The sequence below is a fragment of the Symphalangus syndactylus genome, chromosome 7 (assembly GCF_028878055.3).
Source record: "Symphalangus syndactylus isolate Jambi chromosome 7, NHGRI_mSymSyn1-v2.1_pri, whole genome shotgun sequence".
In the NCBI taxonomy this organism is placed as follows: Eukaryota; Metazoa; Chordata; class Mammalia; order Primates; family Hylobatidae; genus Symphalangus; species Symphalangus syndactylus.
In genome coordinates, this window is record NC_072429.2 from 11208042 (window position 1) to 11229529 (window position 21488).

At 47.9% G+C, this 21488-nt stretch overlaps 1 protein-coding gene across 4 annotated transcripts in view; it reads right to left on the reverse strand.

Moving 5' to 3' along the window:
- SFXN1 (sideroflexin 1) overlaps positions 1-20647 on the reverse strand; it is a 52398-nt gene extending 31751 nt beyond the window's left edge. The window contains exons 1-3 of one of the 4 annotated variants that reach the window (XM_063642602.1): positions 20526-20647; positions 13548-15247; positions 3509-3681 (exon numbers count right to left, since the gene is read on the reverse strand). In XM_063642602.1, the coding sequence (XP_063498672.1) occupies positions 3509-3672 (164 nt within the window). In that variant the 5' untranslated portion in view covers positions 3673-3681; positions 13548-15247; positions 20526-20647. Of the gene's footprint in view, positions 1-3508; positions 3682-5552; positions 5685-13547; positions 15248-20525 lie in introns of those variants that run through there. The other 3 variants (XM_055285200.2, XM_063642604.1, XM_063642603.1) reach the window with 3 other exon arrangements.
- Positions 20648-21488: the final 841 nt, after the last annotated feature.

Sequence of the window (21488 nt, forward strand, 5' to 3'; positions counted from 1 at the left end):
GTAATTTCGTAAGTACAATTACATCATGCAAGCTTCAGGTATTCTAAGTGGGGTGTCATGTCATCACTGAGCTTTTTAAGTGTTTCCACCCAATTTTAAAGTCTTTGATTTGATTTTTAAAATTTTTAATTTGTTATGTTAGTAAATTATTAAGGCTTACAATTTTCTGTTCATGCATATTCTACTAACTTTAAAATGAAACATGTTAATGCATTTATTGAATACAGTAAGGAGCAAAACCGTGTATATTTCTGAGTTTTGTTCCTATTTGAGACAAGACGTTTTAATTCTTCCATTTCCTTTTTGTTTTTTGACACTGCAATCTAGGGCTTTAGATTCAGATAGCTATTACTATTTTTTTTTTTTTTTGAGACGGAGTCTCACTCTTGCCCAGGCTGGAGTGCAGGGAGCAATCTTGGCTCACTGCAACCTCCGCCTCCCGGGTTCAAGTGATTCTCCTGCCTCAGCCTCCTGAGCTGGGATTACAGGTGTGCATCACCATGCCTGGCTATCTATTACAATTTTTTATAAAACACTTTTAAGGCCAGGCACGGCACGGTGGCTCATGCCTGTAACCCCACTACTTTGGGAGGCTGAGGAGGGCGGATCACTTGAGGTCAGGAGTTTGAGACCAGCCTGACCAACATGGAGAAAGCCTGTCTCTACTAAAAATACAAAATTAGCCATGTGTGGTGGCACATGCCTGTAATCCCAGCTACTTGGGAGGCTGAGGCAGAAGAATCGCTTGAACCTGGGAGGCGGAGGTTGCAGTGAACCGAGATCGCGTCACTACACTCCAGCCTGGGCAACAAGAGTGAAACTCCGTCACAAAAAAAAAAAAAAGCCACTTTTAATTTCTTTTATTCTATACAGTATTTCATACTAGAGATACAGCTATTTCTATGTGTTTCAACATTCATCACTTGTCTATTTATATGACTTTCTTATATTTTTCTTTTTTTATTGTAGTAAAAGATTCATAACATAAAATTTACCATTTTAACCCCCTTTTTTTTTTTTTGAGATGAAGTCTTGCTCTGTTGCCCAGGCTAGAGTGCAGTGGTGCGATCTCAACTCACTGCAACCTCCGTCTCCCGGGTTCTAGCGATTCTCCTGCCTCAGCCTCCCAAGTAGCTGGTATTATAGGCAGGCATCACCATGCTTGACTAATTTTTGTATTTTTAGTAGAGATGGGGTTTCACCATGTTGGTCAGGGTGGTCTTGAACTCCTGACCTGAGGCGATCTGCCCGCCTTGGCCTCCCAAAGTGCTGGGATTATAGGCATGAGTCACTGTGCCCAGCCGCACTTGCATATTTTCTGTTGCTGTCGCAAATAAAGACGATCTGCTCTAAAATTCCCAAGTGACAACTCTTTCTCCTGAGAACTTTGCACACATTGCTTACCATCTTTGGGCGTTCAGTATATAGAGATGAAAAGATTGAGCCCTTTCTGACACGTTCCTTTTTAATAGCTTTTTGTTGTTTTCCTGTTCATAGATGCTTTTGGAAGTTTTAAAAGTTTATAGAAAACACAAAAGGAAAAAAATTGCCATGTGTGGGTGTCTCTGCTTGAAATAGGGCAGGTCTCTTTAATTAGAGAAACGGTTTTCCTCACCTGAGGAAAATTCCATTTTACTTTCTGTTGCTATGAAATATATTTAATATTGCTTATTTGCATTTTTTCTAGTTTCTCTTTTAGGAGCACCAATTAATTTTATCTTCAGTCTCCATTCTCTTTTCCTCTTATAGAGTCTTTTTCATACCCTTCTTTTCCATCTGTATCAGGGATTGGCAAACACCAGTCCATGGCCTGGCCTGTTTCTCTATGCCTGTGAGCTCAGAATAGCTTTTATGGTTTTAGAGGGTTGTAAAAACAAACAAGAATATGTGACAAAGAATGCACGGCCTGTAAAGCCTAAAATACTTGTCGTCTGGCCCTTTATGGGAAAAGTTTGCCGACCTCTGGTCTTCACCCCGGGAAGCTTCTCAGGTTCATTCTCTCCATCGGTAATTCTACTTTTTCTTACGTGCGATTTCTGAGGTTGGTCCTTTACCACTGCCTCCAGTAAACATTTCAATTTCGATTACATTTGTATGTTCTTGGCAGTCTTCCTTATGCCATCTTCTTTTCAACCACGTAGTTGTCTTCTCATCTCAGCCTCTCCGCTTTCTACGGCTTTTGCCTATCTTCACTGCTTTCTCGTAAGGCTCCAGGGTGTTCTGCTGCTTGTATATCTGCTGCTTGTATAGTTTTCCCTCTTTACACACATTGGCACACGGCAGAACTTGGCCAGACTCAGTGTTTATTGACTGTCGTTGGTTCTCTCTCTACCTAGATGATGGTTAAGGACCTGCTTCTGATGTATCACTTCTGGGCACGTTTAGGCACAAAGCTTCTAACGATCCAATCCCCAGCTTTCGATTGACTTTCCCCCAGTGCGGGAGTCAGCAAACCACTGGTCGTGGCCTGTGTGCCCTGCCAGGTAAGAGTGGTATTTACATTTTTTTTTTTTTTTTTGAGATGGAGTCTCACTCTGTTGCCCGGGCTGGGGTGCAGTGGTGCGGTCTCGGCTCACTGCCAGCTCCGCCTCCCGGGTTCACACTCTTCTCCTGCCTCAGCCTCCCGAGTAACTGGGACTACAGGCGTCTGCCACCACGCCTGGCTAATTTTTTGTATTTTTAGTAGAGACGAGGTTTCACCATGTTAGCCAGGATGGTCTCGATCTCCTGACCTCGTGATCCACCCGCCTCAGCCTCCCAAAGTGCTGGGATTACAGGCGTGAGCCACCGCGCCCAGTGGTTTTTACATTTTTTAAAAGGATTGTTAAACAACAACAACAAAAAAACACAAATAAAAAATTAAGAATAATATGTGACAGAGACCCACAAAGGCTGAAATAGTTCCCATATGATCTTTTACAGAAAAAGTGGCCAACTGCTGCCTTGGAATATCTCTACACCGGTAGCATCTTCTCCTCCCTCCTGCATGGTTCTCTCAGCTAATGGTGTGCATCCCACATCTGCATTCCCTGTAGGCATTGCCACCAGCACCCTTCCCATCTGAGCTCCTACCTACAGGATTTTACTTCCTGGGCCTATAACTCTGAAGGAACCAACCTACCCGATTCTTGGCAACTTGTTTTTGCATAATGCTGTTTCTGTCCAGAGACAGAAAAATGCATGGAGGGGTTGTGGCTGTCGGAGCGGAGGTGGTGGTGCTATCGGAGAACAGAGGCAAGCTGCCAGGAAAAAGGGATTGGTATCTACAACTAAGAGGGATGACTCTCATTGTCAGGTTAATATGAACCCTAGATATCTGTGTTAAGGGCGAGCAATGGGGGATAGAACAGGTCTTTTTACTCTTTTCTTCCTTTTCTTTTTTTTTTGGTCAAAAGAATTCCATTGCAAAAAAAAAAAGTTGTAAAATCACTAAGTGAAGGTTTAAAGATAGCAGCCTAACATGATGATCTATTTATACATTAAACCAAAAAACAATAATTAATGTTACCTGTAATCATGTACTATTTTTCTCGCACTCTCTAGTTGTTCGTTGGTTAACAGAATGTTCCTGGGGTCAGTTACAGTGAAGAAATGATTGGCTCGTCCAATGAAAGTGCTTTGATCCCATCGAGGTTCCTTGATGTTAATGTTTGGTGGTAGTTCTCCAGACATGGTCCCGGACTGCAAAGAGTCAGAAAGGCAAGTTCGCGTAAGGCTTACAATGTCACTACATATTTAGAAACTTTACGGTCACCTTAAATTTTCAAGTAAAGATTTACATACTCTTCCTATTTATAAAAAGAATTTTGCTATAAATGGCAAAAAGGCCACCTAAATTCAAAGCTAAGTTTGTCTATAAATCTCAATTGATCTTAACTAAATTTCAATAGTTTCCTACATATTTCTCTTTATAAGTACATAGTATTTTAATATTTACTTGTTGGATATCTAGAATTACTCTGGAGAAAATAAAGGTATGAAAAGTTTTAGGATGGGTGCGGTGGCTCACACCTACATTCCCAGCACTTTGGGAGGTCGAAGAGGGAAGATCCCTTGAGCCCAGGTGTTTGAGACCAGCCTGGACATCACAGCAAGACCCCATCTCTACAAAAAATTTTAAACACTTATCCGGGCATGGTGGTGCATGCCTATAGTTCCAGCTACTCAGGAGGCTGAGGTGGCAGTGGGGTGTGGGGATCGCTTGAGCCCAAGAGTTGGAGGTGGTGGTGAGCTATCATCATGCCACTGCACTCCAGCCTGGGTGACAAAGCAAGACCATGTCTCTAAAAAAAAAAAAAAAAAAAAAAAAGTTTAAAAATAGTAACAGTAACAAGGTCTGAAGTTTGAACCCATTTTTCTGAGTGAAACAACCAACGTCAAACGCCTACTAAAGTTGTTATTCCTACTAGGAGAAATGACTAATGATTAAAAAAAGGTTTAAATGCTAAAAATTACACAACTAAAAAGGATGCAGATTCATTCAGCCTTGAATAAACCACCAATCAAAAATTAAAAATTATGTTCTCCAATCTACCAGGAACATAGCGGGAAAAACACATTTGCACAGTCCCATGAATAGGAATAACTCTGTAGCATGTAATTATCCTCATAACATTTTTATTTTCTGGCTAAAGAGCCATTACTTTTTTTCCAAAAGTAATTAATTTCTTTCTCTGAGTAATACATGTTTATTTTAGAACTGCCTTGTATTGTTGTAATAGATGCTTACTGTGGTATTCCGAAAAATACAAGCTTATTATAGAAAATAAAGAATAAAGAAACAAAATCTCCCATAATCCAGGCACTCTGAAATCATCGTTACTGTTTTGGTACATTTCCTTATAGACATTTTCTATACATGTTATTATACAATTGAAAAAAATTAGTTGATATTATACTGTATATTTTAAGATCCTGATTTTTTTACACTTATTTCATGAGCATCCTTGTGGCCGCTGTTCATTTTGGATATATAACTACACCTTTAATGTTTAAGTGGTTTTTGGTTTTTCACCATGACATATAATGCTTATCCTTGTCTATGCATCTTTGTCCTTATAGCTAGTGATTTCCTCAGACTAGCTCTCTTTGCATGATATTAGCAGGCCAAAGGATTTTAACCACTATAAAGGCTTCAAATCATTGCTTCCTTATACCTGTTTCCCTTCCCTACATTTCTAATAGCAGTTTTAATTTTAATTCTCTTTTCAGGTCACTTTTCCTTAAGTTATTTTCTTTTTTTTTTTTTTTTTTATTAATTTTTTTCTTTTTTTCCACACAAAACAATAAACATTTTCTAAAAATACATACAAACAAAAAGATGCATATCAAACATATTAGGAAGGTTGCACATGGGAAGAGCGGGAATAGAAATGGGTGGGAATGAAAGAAAATAAACGAGAGAGGGACTTTGTATGGATCAATGATAATAACTCAATCCTCTATGTCTTTGACAAAGAAGAAGGAGAAGGAAGAGGAGGAAAAAGAAAGTGGGATAAAGGATCAGAAAGGGAGGAAAATAGAAAAAATTAGAGTATGACTCCAGGGTAGACCTGTTTTGTTGTTGCTGGGTTGGTTGGTTGGTTGGTTTGTTGTATTTTTCATATGTTTCGCCATGTTGGCCAAGCTGGTCTCGAACTCCTAGCCTCAAGTGACCAACCCGCCTCGGCCTCCCAGAGTGCTGGGACTACAGGTGTGAGCCACCACGTCCAGCCCCCACACTGCGTCTGGCCTCTGTGGTAGACCTCCCAGACGGGGCGGCCGGGCAGAGGCGCCCCCCACATCTCAGACGATGGGCGGCCGGGCAGAGGTGCTCCTCACTTCCCAGATGGGGCGGCCAGGCAGAGGCGCTCCTCACTTCCCAGACGATGGGAGGCCGGGCAGAGGCGCTCCTCACATCCCAGACGATGGGTGCTGGGCAGAGGCGCTCCTCACTTCCCAGACAGGGCGGCCGGGCAGAGGCGCTCCTCACTTCCCAGAAGGGGCGGCCGGGCAGAGGCGCTCCTCACATCCCAGACGGGGCGGCCGGGCAGAGGCGCTCCTCACTTCCCAGACGGGGCGGCCGGGCAGAGGCGCTCCTCACATCCCAGACTATGGGCGGCCGGGCAGAGGCGCTCCTCACTTCCCAGATGGGGCGGCTGGTCAGAGGCGCTCCTCACATCCCAGACGATGGGTGGTCGGGCAGAGGCGCTCCTCACATCCCAGACTATGGGCGGCCGGGCAGAGGCGCTCCTCACTTCCCAGACGGGGCGGCCGGGCAGAGGTGCTCCTCACTTCCCAGACGGGGTGGCAGGGCAGAGGCGCGCCTCACTTCCCAGAGGGGGCGGCCGGGCAGAGGCGCTCCTCACATCCCAGACAGGGCGGCCGGGCAGAGGCGCTCCTCACTTCCCAGAAGGGGCGGCCGGGCAGAGGCGCTCCTCACATCCCAGACGGGGCGGCCGGGCAGAGGCGCTCCTCACTTCCCAGACGGGGCGGCCGGGCAGAGGCGCTCCTCACATCCCAGACAGGGCGGCTGGGCAGAGGCGCTCCTCACTTCCCAGAAGGGGCGGCCGGGCAGAGGCGCTCCTCACATCCCAGACGGGGCGGCCGGGCAGAGGCGCTCCTCACTTCCCAGACGGGGCGGCCGGGCAGAGGCGCTCCTCACTTCCCAGACGGGGCGGCCGGGCAGAGGCGCTCCTCACATCCCAGACTATGGGCGGCCGGGCAGAGGCGCTCCTCACTTCCCAGACGGGGCGGCCGGGCAGAGGCACTCCTCACTTCCCAGACGGGGCGGCAGGGCAGAGGCGCGCCTCACTTCCCAGAGGGGGCGGCAGGGCAGAGGCACTCCTCACTTCCCAGACGGGGCGGCCGGGCAGAGGCGCACCTCACTTCCCAGACGGGGCGGCCGGGCAGAGGCGCTCCTCACTTCCCAGACGGGGCAGCCGGGCAGAGGCGCTCCTCACTTCCCAGAAGGGGCGGCCAGGCAGAGGCGCTCCTCACATCCCAGACGGGGCGGCCGGGCAGAGGCGCTCCTCACTTCCCAGACGGGGCGGCCGGGCAGAGGTGCTCCTCACATCCCAGACTATGGGTGGTCGGGCAGAGGCGCTCCTCACATCCCAGACTATGGGCGGCCGGGCAGAGGCGCTCCTCACTTCCCAGACTATGGGCGGCTGGGCAGAGGCGCTCCTCACTTCCCAGACGGGGTGGCCGGGCAGAGGCGCTCCTCACTTCCCAGACGATGGGCGGCCGGGCAGAGGAGCTCCTCACTTCCCAGACGGGGCGGCCGGGCAGAGGCGCTCCTCACTTCCCAGACGGCGCGGCCGGGCAGAGGCGCTCCTCACTTCCCAGACGATGGGCAGCCGGGCAGAGGTGCTCCTCACCTCCCAGACGATGGGTGGCCGGGCAGAGGCGCTCCTCATTTCCCAGACGGGATGGTGGCGGGGCAGAGGCGCTCCTCACATCCCAGACGATGGGCGGCCGGGCAGAAGCGCTCCTCACATCCCAGACGGGGTGGCCGGGCAGAGGCACTCCTCACATCCCATACGATGGGCGGCCAGGCAGAGGCGCTCCTCACTTCCCAGACGAGGCGGCCGGGCAGGGGCGCTCCTCACTTCCCAGACGGGGCGGCCGGGCAGAGGCGCTCCTTACCTCCCAGACGATGGGTGGCCGGGCAGAGGTGCTCCTCACAATCCCAGATGGGCGGCCAGGCAGAGATGCTCCCCACCCCCCAGACGGGGCGGCGGCCCGGGCAGAGGCTGCAATCCTAGCACCCTGGGAGGCCAAGGCAGGCGGCTGGGAGGCGGAGGCTGCAGCGAGCCGAGACCATGCCACCGCACTCCAGCCGGGGCAACACCGAGCACCGAGTGAGAGACTCCATCTGCAGTCCCAGCACCTTGGGAGGCCGAAGCGGGTAGACCACTCGAGGCCAGGAGCTGGAGACCAGCCTGGCCAACATGGCAAAACCCCGCCTCTACCAAAAATACCAAAACCAGCCAGGCGTGGTGGTGCGTGCCCGCAATCCCAGCCACCCACCCGCAATCCCAGCCACCCGGCAGGCCGAGGCAGGAGAATCACGGGAGCCCGAGGCAGGGAGTCTACAGCGAGCTGAGACCAAGCTGCTTCAATCCAGCCTGGGCAACAGAGTGAGACCGTGTGAAAGAAAGAAAGAAAAAGAAAGAGAAAGAGAAAGAGAGAGAGAGAAAAGAGAGAAAGAGAGAAAGAGAAAGAGAGAGAGAGAGAGAGAGAAAGAAGAAGGAAGGAAGGAAAGAAAAAGAAAGAGAAAGAAAGGAGGGAGGGAAGGCAGGCAGGCAGGCAGGCAGGCAGGCAGGCTGGCTTAAGTTACTTTCTTAGTGCTTTACAGGTTTGGAGGTATATTAAGATGTCGGATGTGAATGCTGGGCATTCTTGTATACTTTCTCAAAATCTCCAATTAACACATATCATGGACCACAGGATCAAAACTGAGCATGTTAGGTCTGCAGATGTGAGGAATCTCGTGAGAGGGTAAAAATCAGCCCGGCTATTCCTAGAGCAGGCTGGGGTAACAAACAGAGAAGGCCAGCTACAAAGCTAACAGGAAGCCTATTTCCCCAAGGTCAGAATGCAGCTATACGGTGTCCTAACAGTTCTTTTTTTGTGACCACTGTTTCTTATCTCACTGAGAAACCTTGTTCTGTCATCACGAGGGTCAGAAACTTTGCTACCTGAAATCATAACGTGAAGAGTGAAACATCCCACTCTTGACATAGGAAGCTGGCCAGGATTTCCAGCCCAGGTGCAGAGTTTCAGATTAGGAAACTTTTGGACACAACATTGCAAGTCCATCTTAACTATGTAGTTTCCAAGGAAACAGGGATGTGGTAGTGATAGTGAGAATTACAGTTTTTTTTTTTTTTTTTTTTTTTTTTGAGACGGAGTCTCGCTCTGTCGCCCAGGCTGGAGTGCAGTGGCGCGATCTCGGCTCACTGCAAGCTCTGCCTCCTGGATTCACGCCATTCTCCTGCCTCAGCCTCTCCGAGTAGCTGGGACTACAGGCGCCCACCACCACGCCCGGCTAATTTTTTTGTATTTTTAGTAGAGACGGGGTTTCACCGTGGTCTCGATCTCCTGACCTCGTGATCCGCCCGCCTTGGCCTCCCAAAGTGCTGGGATTACAAGCATGAGCCACTGCGCCCGGCCGAAGGGAAGACAGATTACTTTGTATTTGATTTTCTGAGAAAAATCTGTATCAGATCTCCACCGGGGAACATCACAGTCCACTTGGGCCCAAGGGCAGGCACAGGAGGGTAGTGAAGGGTGCGGGGAAGGAAATGGCTCATGGTCTCATGTACAGCCAAAGCCTGGTACCCATCAGCATGAGGTCCACACCCAGAGTGCAGGCTCAATACCATGCCCAGCCTTGTGCTGGACCTCCTGGGTCAGAATCTCTAGAAGGAGGATAACATTTGTCTTTTTAAAAAGCTCTCCAGATGATTTTGATGTGTTCCACTGGTTCAGAACCATCGATCTGCACCAGCAGCTTCGCAGGAATAGACAGTTCCCCGAGGAGGGGAGTTGAGTGTGTTGTGTAGTGTCTTCCTTCTTGCTACCACCATCATGGGGATACAAGAAATGTATGTCATTGTATGGAGACATGACTAAATTTTGAATTAGAATATATCAAGTGTATTACAAAAAGCAGAGTCCAGTTCCTATTCTGAAAAGCATCACTCTTCAGACTCGTCTACAGAGGCTTGGGCTCTGCTGAGGCATCTTAGCAACCTGCAGGGCGTGCAGGGGAATTCAGGCAGGTGGGTTCACACGCTGGCCCCTGTCCATGAGCCACATTTTGAAGTTACAATTACGTGTATCACTCAGCATTTGTTTCTATTCTTAGAGGTCATCAAATAAATGCCATACATAATCATACAACTGAATAAGACAGATAATCTGGCCTAATTTCCTCCCATTTCTGAATGTGCCAATAAAAGATACAATTCCTACCTTCAAGTAGACCATAGTTTAAATGCATAACAGAATAAATACTCAGGAGAAAAAAAATCTGTTAGCTTTGTTTTTTTCCAAAAGGTCTTAAAAATGCTGCTATCTTTAATATCTATTTATTGAGCACCTACTACATGACAGACTCTTGGGCTGCATTGGTGAACAAAGACAAAAATTCCTGCCCTATTGGTGCTGACACTGGGATGGCAGAGTGAAAGGAAAACAGGCAATAAACAAAAAACACAAAAGATAGGTAAACTATTCATTATATTAGAAGGCAGTAAATGGTTAGGGAAAACAAACAAACAACAAGCAAAAATACCCCAGAACAGGATAAGAAGGATCATGGGCAGGGCCTTGACGTCCTGGGCTCAGGTGATCCTCCCACCTCAGCCTCCCGAGTAGCTAGGACTATAGGCGTCTGCCATCATGTCCAGGGTAGTCAAGGCACGTCTCATTGAGAAAGTAATACTGCAGCAAGATTAGAGGAAAGTGAAGAATTGAATCATGTGGATATCTGGGGGAAGAGCATTCCAGGCAGAGGGAAAAGGCATTGCCAAGACCTTAAGGCAGAAATGCATCTGGTGTCGGCCGGGCGCGGTGGCTCATGCCTGTAATCCCAGCACTTTGGGAGGCCGAGGCGGGAGGATCACCTGAGGTCAGGAGTTCCAGACCAGCCTCAACATGGAGAAACCCTGTCTCTACTAAAAATACAAAATTAGCCAGGCATGGTGGTGCATGCCTGTAATCCCAGCTACTCGGGAGGCTGAGGCAGGAGAATTGTTTGAACCTGGGAGGTGGAGGTTGCGGTGAGCCGAGATCGCGCCATTGCACTCCAGCCTGGGCAACAAGAGCGAAACTCCATCTCAAAATAAATAAATAAATAAATAAGAAATGCATCTGGTGTCTTCAAAGAATAGCAAGAAGGCATGAGCTGGAGCGGAGTGAGGAAGCGGGAGATGGGAGATGGGGGGTAAGAGATGTAATGGCTTAGGTTGGAGTCAGATGATATGGGTCATGTAGCCACTGTAAGGCCTTTGCATTTCACTCTGCAAAAAATGGGAGTCATTGGAAGGTTCTGATCAGAGGACTGCAATAAACGGACTCACAATTTAAAAGGATCTCTCTGGCTACTGTGTGGAGAACAGACAGTGGGGAGATAAGAGTGGACACAGGAGGAACCAGTGGCAAGGTTACTGCAGAGATCCAGACAGAGCCGGGGGGCAGCGCAGGTGGCAAGAGGTACTGGAATTCTGGGTATTTCTTCAATGGTGCCAGCACGATTTCTTGACATCTTAGATGTGGGATGTGAGAGAAAGAAAAAGCATGGTTCCTAAGGTATTTGGTTGGAAAAACTGGAGGAGGAGAGGGCCAAGGGAGAAGACAGGAAGCTCAGATTTGCACGGAGTAAGTCTGAGGCACCTAGGAGGCAGCAAGTGGAGATGTCCAGCAGGCAGCAGAATAAGTAGGTCTAAGTTCAGGGGAGAAGTGTAATCTGGAGATTATCCGTGGGAGTTGTCAGACAGAGATTATATTTAAAGTCATGCGATGTGATGAGATCACCAGGGAAGCGAAGGTAAATAGAGAAGAGATCCAAGGACCCTGATGTGAAGAGGTCAGAAAGGACTGAAGGCACAGCAAAGTGGGCTGGGGAGTGACTGGTGGGTGGAAAACCAGGAGAGAGTGGCATCCTGAAAGATGAGAGGTAAATCTATTGGTAGCCTGACTGGCCAAAAGGAAGACACCTTGGTAGTTGGTCACTTCCATTTCTGGATAGTGAAGCGGGAGGAGGTGGATTTAACGGCAATGATGGTGGTAGCAAGAGGAACAACACGTTAAACCTCCCCTCCTTGGGAAACCGTTTATTCCTGCAAAGCTCCTGGTGTAGATTGATGGTTCTGCACCAACGGAACACATCAAAATCACCTGGAGAGCTTCTTATAAAGACAAATACTATCCTCCTTCTAGAGGTTCTAATCCAGGAGGTCCAGCATACGGCTGGGCATGGGACTCAGCATGCGCTCTGGGTGTGGACCTCGTGCTGGACGGACACCAGGCTGTGGCTGTATGTGAGGCCGTGAGCCATTTCCTTCCCTGCACCCTTCTCTACCCTCCTGTGCCTGCCCTCGGGCCTAGGTGATCTGTGATGTTCCCCGGTGGAGATCTGATATGGGTTTTTCTCAGAAAATTGAATACCAAGGAATCTCTCTTCCCTTTTAGCTATAATTCTCACTATCACTATTTTTCCTTTGTGCTTAACATAAATAATGAAAACAAAAATTAATATGTAGCTTTTATAGAATTCTAGTTCCTAGTAACAAACTATCCCTAATTTGTTAAATATAAGGCAACCTTTAGGGCAAGTTGCTGCCATCACGGTCTCATTTTAGAATTGGTTACTTTATTATTTATTTATTTATTTTGAGACAGGGTCTTACTCTGTCACCCAGGCTGGAGTGCAGTGGTGCAATCACAGCTCACTGCAGCCTTGACATCCTGGCTCAGGTGATCCTCCCACCTCAGCCTCCTGAGTAGCTAGGACTACAGACGTCTGCCACTATGTCCAGCTAGTTTTTGTTTTTTTAAATTTTTGTACTGGTTGTAGAGACAGGGTTTCACTATATTGCCCAGGTTGGTCTCGAACTCCTGGGCTCAAGTGGATCTGCCCACCCTGGCCTCCCAAAATGCTGGGATTACAGGTGTGAGTCACTGCACCCAGCCAAAAATATGGTTACTCTATAAAATATAAGTATTATCATGTATAAGAGCTGGATGCTTTTAAAAATGATTTATCGAATGTGCTTATTATGTGGAAGCCGAGGTCCAGAGGGGAAATAACTTGCCCAGGTTGCATGGCGGATGCTGGTAGCAGAAACAAGTCTGGGAGAACTCAAGGACCAGCCTCCAGGGCACTGGCCAGCTTTCCACTCACCACTCTCTTCTAGCCATTTTTCTTGAAGTATGACACCAATTGATGTCTGCAGAGAAATGATATCTTGGAAGCCCCCCCTTGTTTCCTTTAAATAAAAACTTGACCTTTACACTATGAAGTTCTATACTACAATAACCTTAAGGTTACTCTACAGTACAAGTGAATAAGAATGCTGTGGAGGCCTCACAAAAAATGTCTTCCTTAGTAGGAAGGAAAAAGGAGAGAGATGCAGAGGGCAACCCTAACATCTTAAGAATTTCCATTATATACAAGGAATCGGGCTAGATGCTGGCCTAAGCTTGCCACATTAGAGAATATTCTACCTCATTTCTGATAACAATAGTGTGATTCAGACATCCTATACACATTTTTCAGACAGAAGAATCAGATTCTGGGATGTCACTCAAAGCCACCCCATCTTTCCAGCAACGGAAGAAGCAGGAGTTCTTGACTCCAACTACTTATCTGCACACTCCAGTTAAACCCACCAAAATCCTGGCACTGGAAGCGCCTACTGCATGTACCTGTGATGGGGAGAATAATGGCTTCCAAAGATGTCTCATTCTAATCCCCAGAAGCTGTGAGAAGGTCTAATAAAAAATACTGCTATCTTTAATATCTATTTATTGAGCACCTACTACTGTGAATATGTTACCTTACATGGTGCAGGGACTTTGCTGATATGATTAAGTTAAGGATCTTGAGAGATGCGGAGATGATCCTGGAATATTTGGTTGGTCCAATGTCATTACAAGGCTCCCTATAAGGGAAGGAAGGAGGTAGAAGAGGCAGAGCCAGAGAAACAGATGTGGGAACAAGCAGAGGTTGGAGTGATGCTGGGCTGTGAGCTGCAGCCCCTAGCGGCTGGAAAGGGCAGGGAAAGGGGCTCTGCCCTAGAGCTTCCTGAAGGAAGGCCCACTTGTTCTAGACTTCCGACCTCCAGAACGCTGAGATAATACATTTGTGTTGTTTTAAGCTCCTTAAATATGTAGTAATTTGTTATAACAGCAATAGGAAATGAATACAACACTGTTTCCTCAACTTAAAAAGGATTTCAAGTTGTACTATAGTGGCATAAGAAATACCAACTGGATTTGATAATCTGTGTTCCTCTGCCCCTAGAATTAAAAACAAACAAACAAACATACAGACTAATCAGGAATGCCACATTAGCATTCTCATAAAAACAGCTGATCTCAAATCAGATAACATTTTAATTATTAACCATGATGCCATGTTTCAATTAGGCAAGACTTCTTTCACGCATGAACTGACTTCCACCTTCAAGCACAGGAGCAGCCTGCACTCCAGATAAATTGATCCATTTTTAAAAAACAGGAGTCCCACTTAAAAAAAACAAACACCAAAACCTATTTCCTATTCACATTAAAGTCAACAGCACTGAGCGTGGTGGTGCGCGCCTGTAATCCCAGCTACTTGGGAGACTGAGGTGGAAGGACTGCTTGAACCTAGGAGGTTGGAGACCAAACTGGGCAACACAGTAAAACCCGTCTCTAAAAATCAGTGGGGTCTAGCAAGCGCGCTGACATGGATCGCTCCTCATGCGTGGGGCCTGGGCTGAGGAGGGTGCTCCCAGGCGCGCCCTGGGCTGGCTTCACTTTGTGTCTAGAGTCTATTCAGGGAGCGAGATGCTGGTATCCCTAAGGCCTTGGCCGCTATGAAGGGATCCCCAGGGTGCACCCCCTTCCACCCGCCGGGGTCAGGGCTGGCCGGGCCACTTGGTTGGTCCGCAGCATTCCAGCGTGCACCTGCTGGCCCCGGGCAAGGCAGAGATGCGCTGAGGGCATGTGCCCCGCACACCTGGTACTGACGGGTCAGCAGGGCCGGTTGTGGGGCGGGGCTGCCGCGGGCACCATCGTGGGGAGGGAACGAGGTCCTGGGGTGGGGGTGACTGTGCAGCAACGGCCTTTGTTTTTCTATGGTCTGGCTTATGCAGCCATCCATCTGGCAAATTATGGCCCCTGGGCTTGTCTGGAAGGTTGAAACCGGGTAAAGATCAGACATCTTGTTACAGAGGTGTCTTGAACATCAATCACAGTCTTTCATGACCTAGGATAGGGGCAGTGCTAGGACAGAGGCTTCTCGACTCCGGATTTCTGCAGACTGCGCTGGAGGAAGTCATGCTGCACAGCCTTGTGCTGACACTGGGAACGGTGTGAATAATCATGAAACCACAGATGCTTCAAAAGAAAGTTTTGGAGAACAAGATGTTTGCGTTCCCACTGCAGATGCGGCAAGGATCATGAAGAATGTCCCTCAGAGGGACAGACTGCACAGGACGCCAAAGAATGTGTTCCATTCCAAGAATGTGTGGGTTCATCAGCTTCACGGCACCTGAAGCAAGTGAAAGATGCCAGGGAGAGTGAGGAGACAGTCAGTGGGGAGCGTGCTCTCTTTGCCCTGTTCACCTGAGGCTTTGAGAGTTATGCAGAAGCGCTGGGGTGGTGCCTTCAGGCACTCAGAGAGGCTAGGAGACAGGGGAGCAGGACCCAGCCCACCACAGACACAGAGGGACCTAGGGAAGCTGTGGAAGAGGCGCTTACTGAGCAGTTATTAGCTGGCTTCAGGACTGCAGAAAGGCAGCAGCAAAATGTTATGGTTTACACAGCGCCACACTGGCAGGTTTCTCATGTCCAGCAAGCTCAGTTTTCATGAACTGAAGAAATGGTGCAATGGGGTGTGGAGGGAAGAGAAAGGGGCTAGAACAGATGCACTAGAAGAAAATGATTGGTGACAGACGGTCTCCATGTATTGCAATAGCTGTAATGTGGCTTCCTGGTGCTTGGCCAACTGAGGTGTTAATTCTAAGAATCTTTTTCACGAATGATTTTAAAGAAATATTTGGATTTTAACCGTATTAAGAAATTTTGGTGGGGTATGAGAAAAAAGTGGGACTTAAAAAAATTCTGTGTTTGGCTGATGCCACTTATGCTAAGAAGAAAAATGACTTTAAGGTTTTATCACATAAAGACATTCTCACAATGACGCTCGCTATCTGGAACTGTTAATAATTATGACATTATACTGCATTTAAGTGAACAGATTATTTTAGAGATGATATATGTTGAAAAATTATTTTACCCCTAAAAAGAGACAGAAATAATTTCACAGAGAAATTAAAAACTGTTTAAATTCAATCTTTTAACTAAGGTTTTGAGTAACTATAGTTTCATGGAGCCTCATCCCAATAGATTTCTCAAAGTCTTTTTATTTATTCATTCACAAACAAAATTAACTTATGCCTTCCATATCCACTGAAGGCCTCTTATGTACTCAACACTGGCTTGGTCCTGGGTTTGGAAAGACCAAACACAGCTGTTTTTTTCTGGCTGGTTTCTGCTGATGGAGGCCCCCCGCCCTGTGGCGTAATTTCCTGGGCATCTACCCTGATAACCTATGGAATGAGAACTGGACTTAAGCAAATATAATCTAGATTTCAGTCCTGATTCTGTCATTTCCTTTCTAGACATGTGACTGGGTGAATTACTTTACATCTCTGAGCCTCACTTCTGCCATCTATAAAACACAGATAAAAGTTGGCTCATAGAGTTGGTAGGATCAGCAAACTGAAGAGTATAAGAGGCCTTTATTAATCTTCATTAAGGTGCCAAACAAAAGTGGGATCATTATTAACAAGCTGGCTTTCCACGAGTGGAAGCTCCTGTCCTCACTGGCCACAGTCCTGTGCATAAATGCAGCTCCTGGTGCCAGGAATGGCTCCTGAGCTTCCTGAAGATGATCAGAAACATATAAGAAAAAGAATTTATCTCCAAGATAAACTTTATTTCAAATTTTTAGCTGCATGCTAAGAAAATGCTTAACTACTGGAGAAAAAAAGAATTTTCCAAAATTTTGTAGAAAACAAGTTAGCAGGGAATGTGCTTTATTAGGAATTAGTACAAAGACCTTTGATCTTGGCTAAAGATTAACAATGATAACTGCGTTATTAAGCTGGAAAGCTGTTGGTTAAAACTACTGTATTTTGAAAGAGTTATGAAAGAGTCTGATTACCCAGTTTGTTTAGCTAGGGCCAGGCAGGTGTGAGACAGCCCGTCAGTCACTGCTGTCCACTGTCCAGGGGACATGATGGAGCACTCAGACACTAGGCTTTCCATGCATTGTTAGATTGCTAAATCCTTATGACAGCCCTTCAAGATATTTTCCCCTGTTTTATAGAGCCACTTGGAGAAATTTAGTACCATGCCCAAGATGACATAGCCTTCACAGTTCTATCTGACTTTGAAACTCAATTCTGACTCTTTGGAGGCCAGAGAAGATGTGTCTGCCAAGGACAATCACACTAACTCAAGGAGCCTAAAAACCAAATTCCCTGATTTCTGTTGGGCTGGTCACCTGCATATAGTATCCCTTTTTTATGGGCATGGTCACACAGGAGATAGAATTATATATCAGAGAGTTGAATTCTGTGCAAAGCATTAGATTCATTCTATTTCCACTCAGCAATGGATTTGTGTTGCATATGCTTCCCTGTTTCAGGATAGTTCTGCATGGAGATGTGGGGCCTGCCTAGAATCAGGAAGACATGGAGAATCAAGGCCTTGCCTTTCCCACTGCCATGTTCTCCCCTCCCATGCAGATCCCACTTCTATTAACTTTAAAACACCCATGTGCCAGGCACAGTGGCTCACACCTGTAATCCCAGCATTTTGGGAGGCTGAGGTGGGCGGATCATGAGGTCAGGAGATCGAGACCATCCTGGCTAACGTTGTGAAACTCCGTCTCTACTAAAAATACAACAAAATTAGCCGGGCATGGTGGCACGCGCCTGTAATCCCAGCTACTCGGGAGGTTCAGGCAGGAGAATCACTTGAATCCGGGAGGCAGAGGTTGCAGTGAGCTGAGATCGTGCCACTGCACTCCAGCCTGGGCCACAGAGCGAGACTCCATCTCAAAAACCAAACAAACAACAACAACAAAAAGCAAAAACACGGATGTAACATTACAACCATTGCTCATATTCTAGTCCTCAAGATCAACTATGGGCATGGATTTCTTAAGCAGTATCTTAGGATGGGTGATGTTATTACAGTTAAAAAAAATCTACTGATTTCTATTTGAGATGGTGATATCAGCCTGCAAAAAATGATGAACACCACCAAACTAGTATTTTAGACATATTTGGATGAAGTTTTACCATCCATTTATAAGAATCAACTCAGAGATGCCATATACCAAAGTCTATAGAACTATTTTACAAATTAACAGCTGCTAAAGAAAAACTTAGTAACTTTGAACTTTGTGTAATTAAGTGCAGGTTTGATACAGTCTAATTTAATGACTTTTCACTTTCTGGACAACAGCCCTTTGTTCCCCCCTTTTTAAAAAATGGATTCACTACTTTGATTTCTTACCTTTAACCACAAAGGAAAAATTGGTCACACTCATGGTTCTACTCTAACTGAATGCAGCTCACCACTGCTACACAACAGGATACAGATGCCTGACTTCAGTGTAAGTCTTCCAGAACAACAACGTTTGACGACGGGTCTGCTCTTACCGCCTTTGCTGCCCTGGCTGTCCTCTCAGCTTTCTCTGCAGGAAGTGAGGAGCAGGAAGGGATATTCCCTGCCAGTTGGTGCCTTTCTGTATCCATCCCCATGGGATTTCATAGAACTTTTACAGAAAATTAAGAACATGCTAAACACTTCACTGATCGTGAATTATGACACCCCTTGCCATATATGTTCCTCTCTGACAACTGTAACCACAGATATCATCCCTTTTCTGAACATCCATGTGGCCTGAAAGCCTCAATCTAACCTCTGAATACGTACTGAGCTGAGATGGGAGCTGATAGCTCCTCCCTGCCAAACACTGTATTTTTTTTTTTTTTTTAAGACGGAGTCTTGCTCTGTCGCCCAGGCTGGAGTGCAGTGGAGCAATCTCGGCTCACTGCAAGCTCCGCCTCCAGGGTTCACGCCATTCTCTTGCCTCAGCCTCCCGACTAGCTGGGACTACAGGCGCCCGCAACCACGCCCAGCCAATTTTTTGTATTTTTAGTAGGGACGGGGTTTCACCGGGTTAGCCAGGATGGTCTCGATCTCCTGATCTCGTGATCCGCCCGCCTCGGCCACCCAAGGTGCTGGGATTACAGGCGTAAGCCACTGCGCCCGGCCCAAACACTGTATTTTTGAAAGTAAGACACCTGCTCAGTGCTGAGGAGAGAAAGGACCTGCTTGAGGTCCCAGAACTTCTTGGTAGCCACCCCATTCATCCTCCCAAACAGTTCCCTCTCATCTTTTGTATCAAGTCTGAAGCAGTAGGAGCTACAAAACCTCCTCATTTACCTGCATCCTCCCTGGGCACCTATAACAATGCCTAGAACATTGAAGCAGATCAGTAAAAGGGGGATGGACAAAGAAGGGAGAATCCAGAGGCACCCAAGTCAAAACCTAGAAGTCAGGGCAGAAGAGGGACTAGGACTGTGAGAAATGTACAAGGAAAAAGCTATGGGGGCGCAGAAAAGAGTTGTCTACGGAGCAGCTAAGTGCCCAAGCTCTGGAGTGAAGCAGAGCTACGCTTTTTCATTCAGGCAGTCAACAAATATTCACTGAGGACCTTCTTGGTGCAGGCAGTTGTTATGCGCAGGGGATAGACAGGCTGAGCAACACAAAATAGGCCCTGTTCACATGAGGAGAAGAAAACAAGTAAACACCTTTAATTTCAACTAGTGACAAAAGACACTAAAGAGAAAAAACCCAGAGTTTGTGTTACAAAGGGTGTGTGTGGGGATGGGGGGTGCAATTTTAGACAGCATAGCCAAGGAAAAGCGTCTTTGAGAACGCAGCATTTACGACTGAGACTCAGATGGCCTTGGACTATGGATGGCCAGGTGTGTGACCTTGGGCACTCAACCTCTCTGAGCCCCAGTTTTCTCATCTGGATTATAGAGCCAACACCCAGTACCTCGCAGGGCCGGAAGGGTGTAAAAGTATATGGACCTAAGTCACCTGGCACGCACTTAGTAGACTGTTTATTGTCATTCTGGGCAGGTTAGAGACCTGTGACAGATGTGAAAGTTCAGGAGAAAAGCGTGAAAACGCAAGGTCCCTGTAGGACCAACTACTATTCCAAGAATCTACTTCCTTGCACATCACCTCCCTACTGGATTGCGAGTTCTAGGGCAGGAACCAGGTGGTCTCCCCTCCGACCCCCAGCACCAGGAGGCAAAGCCGAGAGAGCGGAGCGCTGGGCCAGGCACCGGGCCACCTGGCTGCCGCTGCCCCCGAGGCAGCCATCTTGGTGTCTCCGGGGCGAGTTCGCCACGCAGGCGCCGAAGACAGCGCGGCCAGGCGCGCGGGGATGCGGCGGAGGGCCCTTCCCACCGGGGACGAGGCCCACGGGATGCTGGGCTTCGGGATGCTGGAAGCGGGGTGCTGTCCGGCCGCAGGATGGCAGGGATCCCCAGGTGCAGGGACCCCCCGGCCCGAGGCATCCCTAGTCCGCAAAGGGGCTTCCGACCTCCGAGCCCGGGGTCTCCCCGCAGCCGGTCCGCGGGTGCACGGCCCGAGCCTGCCCGAGCCTGCGCGCCTCTGCCGGGCCCACTGCGCGTTTCCCACCCACCTGGCTGGGCCTGCCGCCCGCGACTCACCGCTTCCCCCGGGCTGCCGCCCGCGCTGCTCGCAGGTCCCGCTCAGTGCAGCCTCCGCCGCCACCGGAAACGCTTCTCCCGCCACGGCGTCCTCGCGCGTCCCCGGAGCGCGTCCTCGCGCGGGCCCGCGAGCGCGCGTCCGGGCCCGGGAGCTACGAGGCCCAGGGCCCCGCCCTCCGGGTCCAGGCCCCGCCCCGCGCCCGCTTCTCCGCTTCTGGCTTAGCCACCGCGCCCCGGCTCCACGAGGAACTCCAAGCCCATCCTCACGGTGGTGTGGGGCTCTGCGCGGGCTGGGGCCACTATGTTCCATTTGGGTTTCCCTTAAGGGACTGCTTCTTTATCATTTCTTTATTCCCAGGGCCTTGGCATAGCCAGCATCCATTCACGCGCTCATTTACCCAATTAAAGTGTGGAGCTTGGCAAGACTGGCGCTACAAGGCGATTTTAGGACTTTAGTGCCACGACCTGATTTATGTCTTAAACAACAACAACAACAACAATAACAGCAACAACAACAGCACTCTGTCTTCTTTACGGAGAACAGACTGTGTGGGAGGGGATGTGCAGGCAGAGAGGCTGTTTAGCGAGATGCTGTGGTTATCAAGGAGAGGAATCATGGTGTTTTGGACCAGGTGGGTAACCTGGGCATATTTAAAGGGCAAATGAAATCTAATAAATGGTGAATTACATCATAAATTACATAGGAAGATTCCATTTTTAAAGATGTAAATTCTCTCCCAAATGACCTATGACAATTCAACAAAAAAAATTCGACAACACTAGTGTGCATGGTGGAGTGTGTGTTATAACGGCACAAGCGGACTGCAAAATGTATATGAAAAAAATAAAGAGCCAGAAATAGCCAAACAAGCTTTTAAGAAAAGAGCAAGGCAGAGTGGCTTGTCCCACAGATACAAAACTTGTTATAAAACATTGGTAAGTAAGAAAGGTGGTGTGTTTGCT